The sequence below is a fragment of the Zingiber officinale genome, chromosome 3B, assembly GCF_018446385.1.
Source record: "Zingiber officinale cultivar Zhangliang chromosome 3B, Zo_v1.1, whole genome shotgun sequence".
NCBI lineage: Eukaryota > Viridiplantae > Streptophyta > Magnoliopsida > Zingiberales > Zingiberaceae > Zingiber > Zingiber officinale.
This window is the reverse complement of record NC_055991.1, coordinates 120654091-120661705: the sequence shown is the minus strand read 5'-3', so window position 1 is coordinate 120661705 and position 7615 is coordinate 120654091. Positions and strand designations below refer to the sequence as shown.

Genomic DNA, 7615 nt, shown 5'->3' with positions numbered 1-7615 from the left:
ATTAATATTTATTTATATTGTAACAATTTTATTTAAAATTACTATAACTTGATACTTAAAGATCTAATTATACGGTACAAATTAAATCATATAAACAATCTTGCATAGAATATCTACTTAAAATTCAGGAAAAACATCTTAACCAGTATCAATATCATAATAGTTTCGAATAAAAAATTTGAACTACTTAGGATGGTATGCATTTTTTATAGGTATTTTTAATATGAGATATCCTTTTAATATTAATAATAAATAAAAATAAAACGGCATTTTTTGATTTCTATCCAAAAACTAATTAAACTTTGAAATGAATATCATTCTTTATAGCTTACGGACAAAAGCCAAACAACAGCAGGCAAAATTGCCAAACAAGGAAAGAACGCGTTGGCGTAAGTAAATGCTCCCTTTCTCGGATATTGCCGCCAATAGAAAGTCGGAAACCCGAGTAAAATAAATCCAGCGCCGTGTTAATCATTTCCCAGATCAACTTTAACCCGGGTTACAAGACGCTTGTTATATAACGAGATCCGCCAATAGCGGGCGATATATCCGCCGAAACACTGACGTCACACCCGCTACTGAGCCCTTTGTATTTATTCCTCTGCTCTGGCACGAATTTCCCAACTTTCGGAGCCTGCGTCGCCTTCTTCCCTGGGGCTCCCGAATCCAAAGGCGAGGAAGAAGTGATCAACTGTAAGTGACAGAAATTATTCTCTTTTCACTTTTTTTTGTGTGTTTGTTTCCTGCATAAGAATGTCGTTTTGATTCTTTCATGGAACTGGTGCGAGGATGTGATAGATAGTTGTGGTTTTTCATCTGATTGATTAGATTTTAGCAAGTTACTTGGAGAAGGCCATGGAAGACTACGCAGATAAGTACACAAAAGATGGGACAACAGATCTCCATGGTCAGCCGTCCCTGAAAAAAGACACTGGGAATTGGAGGGCTTGTCCTTATATTCTTGGTTCGTCTCTCAACTTACTGCAACAATGTCTATGGCTAGTTTACATAATCTAACTTCCGCAAATCCTTATCTCAGCAAATGAATGCTGTGAGAGGCTGGCATACTATGGAATGAGTACCAACCTAGTAAACTACATGAAAGATCGGCTCAACCAAGGGAATGCTAGTGCTGCAAACAATGTCTCTAACTGGTCAGGTACATGCTATATTACGCCTCTTCTCGGGGCATTTATAGCTGATGCCTACCTGGGAAGATATTGGACAATTTCCAGCTTCATGATCGTTTATATATTGGTAATGGAATAAGGAAATGCACACTTGGAATTTCTTTAGGAGAAGCATATAGTAGACACCACTGATTTTGTACTTCGCTGCAGGGTTTGGTGCTACTGACGATGACAGCATCAGTCAAAGGTCTGGCAGCTGATTGCAGTAGTGGTGTCTGTGATCCAACGAAAGCACAAACTGCAGCAGTCTTTGTAGCACTTTATCTCATTGCCCTGGGGACGGGAGGGATCAAACCGTGCGTGTCTTCCTTCGGCGCTGACCAGTTTGACGAATCTGATGAATCAGAGAGGAAGAAGAAGAGCTCATTCTTCAACTGGTTCTACTTCACCATTAACATAGGAGCACTGATTGCTTCTTCGGTACTGGTTTGGATTCAGATGAATGTGGGATGGGGGTGGGGTTTTGGAATCCCAGCAGTGGCAATGGCCATTGCAGTTGTAAGCTTCTTCTTGGGCACAAGATTGTATAGGCACCAGAAACCTGGAGGAAGCCCTCTTACACGCATTGCTCAGATTGTTGTTGCATCTGCGAGGAAGGCCAGTGTGAAGGTACCTGATGACAAGTCACTTTTATATGAAATTACAGACAAAGACTCAGTCATTCAAGGTAGCCGCAAGCTTAAGCACACAGCTCAATTAACGTAAGTTCACTAGAACTCATTCTTATTGTAAAAGATACAGAGTTGAAGTTGTAGCATTAGCAATTTCCTTGTGCAGGTTCTTCGACAAGGCTACAGTGGAGACTGAAGAAGACAGGAACAATGGTTCAGTGAATCCATGGAGGCTTTGCACGGTCACCCAAGTGGAGGAGCTAAAGAGTGTTTTGCGGCTTCTTCCTATATGGGCAAGCGGCATTATATTCGCAACTGTCTATGGCCAGATGAGCACCATGTTCGTGCTACAAGGCAACACTCTGGATCCCCATATGGGTCCCCACTTCAAGATACCATCAGCTTCCCTCTCTATCTTCGACACCATCAGTGTAATTGTGTGGGTTCCGGTCTACGATTTCATCATCATACCAATTGCGCGGAAATTCACTGGTCGAGAGCGTGGCTTCACCCAGCTGACACGCATGGGCATTGGCCTCTTCATCTCCATCTTCTCCATGTTGGCCGCTGGCGTTCTAGAGGTTTTCAGGCTGCGAACTGTGGCAAAACACAACTTATATGACGACCAAGATAGCTATGTTCCCATGTCTATTTTCTGTCAGGTGCCTCAGTACTTGGTCATAGGGGCGGCCGAAGTGTTCACCTTCATTGGGCAGCTGGAGTTCTTCTATGATCAAGCACCTGATGCGATGAGGAGCATGTGCTCAGCCCTGTCTCTTACCACCGTGGCTCTTGGCAACTACCTGAGCACCTTGCTCGTTGATATTGTCACATCCATTACCGCAAAGAATGGAAAACTTGGATGGATTCCTGACAATCTTAATCGCGGCCACCTGGACTACTTCTTCTGGCTCTTGGCAATTCTCAGTGTTCTGAACTTCCTTGTGTATCTAGTGATCGCAAAGTTCTATACCTACAAGAACACAATAGAGGATGAGAATTCGACAGGTGATGCTACTGGGGCATGATGTGAAGTCTATATGCATGGTAGATTAGGAAGCCTTGCACCTCTGCTTTGTGCTTCTTTTCGGTTTGAAAAACTTCACAAATAATAGTACGTTGCAGTTCGTGAATGCATGGCTCTAGAATTTAGTAATCCTGTGAGTGTAATTATGTTGCTCGCAGTATTTTGCGCATGTCTAGTTATTTGAATAATGTACATTAAACAATGTTAGTATTTTCCCATGGAGAATGCTACAGAATTGGTATTAGCCTTTTGAGAGAGTTTACAAGTATAAACTTAAATTTTCTTTGATGATAAACTTTGAATTCAATCATATACTTAATCCCAATGTGTCCTCATGGTTTGAGGTCTTAAGCATTGATCCTGTCCGAAAATCATGAAAATGATAAGTTAAGAATGTGACTGCTGCGTTGATTGGATATAGATTCCGTTTCACTTTGCAACACAAGAAACATCAAGTCAGGGAAGAGGTCAAGTCAGTCATCGGAAAGAAGAAAAAGACAGAGCAACAGTAGACACAGGCGTGAATAGTGAATAACACGTACCTCCGCCGGTATATGGACCCCCCTTTATATTAGCTCGGTGGACGACATGCGCGCTCCTCGAGGTGTGATCACATTCTCCAATTGGTCATGGGCACGTTCTCTAATTTGTCCTATATGAAAGGACCTGTCAGGAAAGTGCCTCAGACATCATACATTAACAGGGCATGCATATTCCTAACAAGACAGTAAAAGATTCCGTCGTAGATCCGGCTGTTGATCATGTCGCGTGTCAGAGACACTATCTCCCAAAATTAAGAATATTGAGAGATACGACAATGATTCCGCTGTTCGACTAAACGAGGTGACCGATCGGCTGGGACTCCGTCGATCGGTCGGCCTATGCTGTTCTTCATTGTAGTGGCTGAGTATAGTAGCTTGTTATCACCTGACCGGACTAACGCTCTGGTCGTCCCAATGTTCCTCTGCTCCGTGATGAGCGCCTCATGATCTTGGATGTACGGGCATTCTACTTGGACCAGTCCTTTGTCGGTCGGAAGCTTTACGCCCGATCGATCACCGCTGTAGAATTCTGCTTGGTTCCCTTTTGGTGAACCCTTTGGCCCTCTGGCATTGGCCTATTTGATTTTGACCTCTACATCGATTGCTATCTCCATCTTTGACCCATATTTAATGGACTCCTCGTTATCACGGTATCAAGGCTGATCAACACACTGTAGCATGTAATGCACACCTTAGAGCTTGGTAGAAGCACAAACAAGTCTTGTGTGTGAGCGCCCCACACTGCTAATTAAACCCTGCGGTTTGCCTATAGTGTGGACAACATCGCGCACGCCTCGCATGGCCTTATAGCTCGCCGGTGGGCATTGCTCTTGCAATTGCGTACCGAGCGGGCAATGGCCTTACAGTTGTGGACCGCGCAAACATTGCCCTTTGAGATTGATCACCAATGGACCACATGAGCATTGCCTTTTCGGTCGCACACTACACGAGTGATGTCTACTTGGACATTGCCCTTACAGACTTACAGTCGCACATCGCAAGGGAATTCTCCTTGCGCACCATGTGAGCATTGTCTTTGTAGTCGCTGACAATAGACATTATTGTACGCTTGTGGTCACAAGGTGCACCTCTTGGTATACGTTCGAACCCGAATTAGTATGGACTTTAAAAATGAGGTCTTAGTGGGGCATTGATTAAGTTTCTTATAAGAATTTTCTGGTTGTGTAAAGCATGTCCGATGTGGAATACTTCAAAGATTCTTATAAATAAAATGATTCTGTTTTTTTACAAATAAAAAAATTATGTATATTTGAACCAAATTAATAAATTTAAATATTCATTAAAAATTAAATTATATATTTAGAAAAAATTATAATATTCTTATTAAAATTTATAATTTTATTCTAATAACTAAATTTAATATATTTATCTATATTTTTCATAAGTAGATTGTAAAATCTATAAATTTAATATCAAAATTATTATTTTTTTCATTTAAAAATTGATTTATGAACTTACTAACGAACATGTTCACGAGCTAACGAGTCGAGTATTGTAAAACTTGAGTTTGATTTATTTATGTTAACGAGCCTCATTAAACAAGATCAAACAAGCTTTTATCGAATCGAGCTTCGAATAACTCATGAGCAGCTTAGTTCATTTACATCCCTATAAGTAGTGGACCCGAGAACGTTAACTGTCAGGATAGGCCTCCATGTGCATTTCCTCGATTTATTCAAGTGGCTGATGAAAAAATTTTGTGGATCTAAGTCAACCACTCTGAGGATTAGTCGAGCCAAGACTTGGATACATGGTGTTAACTAAAAAAAAGAAAAATAAGAGAGAACATGAGAGAAAGAAATTTGAATACTTCATTGGCAAATCTTCTTCTACTTTTGTGGATTTCTAGTATCTAGTTTGTGAGGTACCAAGATTAGTAGTTTAAATTGAATTTCTTTTATGATTTACTTCTATTTGCTTCTAGTTGTTTTCTGGAGAAGAACTTGGCGTACCTCATTAATTTTATTTGTGGAATATTTAAGTGACCTAAGGGCTAAGGGTCCCTAGTTTTCTCTCGTTTGGAGAGTTTTCCATGCTAAAAAATTGTGCCAAATTTTTTTTACTGTCTCAGGATCTACTACTGAGTTATTTGGTTGGTTTGTTTTGCTTATTTAATTCCATAAAAGAGGACGAAAGAATTTATTTATTCCACTGTGTGGATTTTTGAATCATAAACTTATTTGGTCTTTCTCAACAAATACTATCATAGTGAGGTTAAGTTTGTTAGTGTAAGGAGCATTAAATGATCGAATTTGTATTTTGATTATGACAAAGGGGTTCAAAATTAAGTTATTTTATGATCTAGCAAGTGTGACTAAGTTTATAGGAAAGTCTTAAGTGATCTTAGGCAAAAGAAAAATACTAGTTGAGGCTAGATAAGTGGAAAGTCCTAGCTACAATTAGGTAATAAAGTCTAGGTTTGAAAGACTGGGCAACAAAGTCCTAGTGTGGGGAACTGGGCAAAGTATTAGCAGGTTGAGGACTTTGGGCTAAATCTTAGAGTCGAGGACTTTAGGTAAAAATTCTGAGGGTCGCGAACACTAGGTGGAAGATTGGACGGGTCGTGAAGTAGGCATCCAACATGAAGCCCTGAAGTCTCGAACACTAAGCAAAAGTCTAGACGGTCTGGAGAACCGGTCTGGCAAAAAGTAAACTCTCCTAAGAGAAGTAGGTGAGGACGCGTTCCCTAAAGAGGGAATAGTAGGTGTTGGTCTAGCTTAAAATTTCAACGAAACTCAAAGTCAGAACCGGAAGTCTGGAGGCTGTTAAAGTTAGTATTTATATACTATTGTCTATTATTTTAACTTTATTTTATAGGAAGACTAACATTTTGCAAGTTCTGATGGCCTTATTCAGTCGACTGAACGTTCGGATCGGTCGATCGAACCCCCAAGCAAGAAGATCAGATTTCAACTCATGATGAAGTTTTGACCGAGGGATTGGTCGACTGAATAGGGAGGTTCAGTCAACCGAATAGTGGATAAACAACGAGTTGATCGGATCAGAAAAGATGGAGATTATCGATGGATTGGTCGACCGAATGGAGGGATCGGTCGACCGAATGAAAACTTTATCCTAAGCAGTAGCATCTGGACGGGAAGCTGAGCATACTCAGAAGGTTCGGTCGATCGAATGGCAAGATCAGTCGACTGATCAACGTCGAGTCAAATACTGATCTCTGTATTTGAATTTACAGATTGATAGTATATTGCTCAAAGCAAACACTCAACGAGTGTGAGCCTTGTAGTAGGAGTCATCACAGGCTCCGAACCAAGTAAAATCAACTTGTGTCGTTATTTTTGTTTATTCCTTTATTTCCGTTGCACGAACTCTTACGTGAGTGTTTTCCGAAAAATAAACATGAAAGCCACGAGTATCATTCACCCCTCCTCTAGAACGTCTCGATCCTACAATTGGTATCAGAGCAGGGCCTCTCTAAATCGGTACAACTACCGTTTAAACACTCTCTTTCATTGTTTTTTTTAATCCATTTTTCATATAAATAAATTCTTACACCTTTTTTTTCATTTTCAAAATTTTGACATAAGTCAGAATTCATTTAATAACCTCTCCTGACAAATTTATCGATTTGTCAAATTTTTTTTCGAAATTGGTGTAACACCATTTAAGCTGTTTTTTTCACCTTTTCTATTTTATACCGCACTACTAATCCAAGACCAAGTCTTGGAACATTCTTTTTTTTTTGTGCGAGATTTTCTATCAATGGCCCACCAAGAAGGCTACAGTACCACACGCCATTCTCTTTTCTCCAACAAGGATTTCGACTATTAGAAGGGCTGAATAGAGTACTATCTAAAGACCGAGGCAGAAATATGGATCATCATCCAAACGAGCTTCTCCCTACCAGTCAACGGCACCAGAGCACTTGTGTCATGCGAGAACTGGAACACACACTTGATAAAAAAAGATCTAGGCTGATGTTAAGGTGACTCAAGTGCAAAGGATCTCTGGCAAAAGTTGATCAAACTTCATGAAGGAACGTCCGATGCTAAGGTATGTAAGAAAGATTTGTTGTTAAATAAATTATATAACATCAAAATGTAGAATGGAGAATCAGCAAATCAACTATACGCTCAGATCCAAGACCTGTTTAACGGACTACATGCGATCGACCATAATGTAGAGAATCGTGATATTATTATTAGATTTTGAAGGATGTTCTAAGGCAATCGTCTTACGATTTTTACTAAATATAGATTCACT

At 40.1% G+C, this 7615-nt stretch overlaps 1 protein-coding gene across 1 annotated transcript; it reads left to right on the top strand.

Moving 5' to 3' along the window:
- Nucleotides 1-855: 855 nt before the first annotated feature.
- On the top strand, nucleotides 856-2913 carry LOC121968564 (protein NRT1/ PTR FAMILY 8.1-like). The gene is made up of 4 exons (XM_042518887.1): nucleotides 856-964; nucleotides 1040-1257; nucleotides 1341-1891; nucleotides 1968-2913. The coding sequence occupies exons 1-4, from the start codon at nucleotides 856-858 to the stop codon at nucleotides 2827-2829; spliced, it is 1740 nt and encodes a 579-aa protein (XP_042374821.1). The 3' UTR covers nucleotides 2830-2913.
- Nucleotides 2914-7615: the final 4702 nt, after the last annotated feature.

What these genes read in the sequence shown, in the direction of transcription:
- LOC121968564 (XM_042518887.1), top strand. Translation starts at nt 856, where the DNA reads ATGGAAGACTACGCAGATAAGTACACAAAAGATGGGACAACAGATCTC. An exon ending in GGCTTGTCCTTATATTCTTG is followed by an intron (nt 965 to 1,039) that starts GTTCGTCTCTCA and finishes TCCTTATCTCAG; the next exon opens with CAAATGAATGCTGTGAGAGG. An exon ending in TCATGATCGTTTATATATTG is followed by an intron (nt 1,258 to 1,340) that starts GTAATGGAATAA and finishes ACTTCGCTGCAG; the next exon opens with GGTTTGGTGCTACTGACGAT.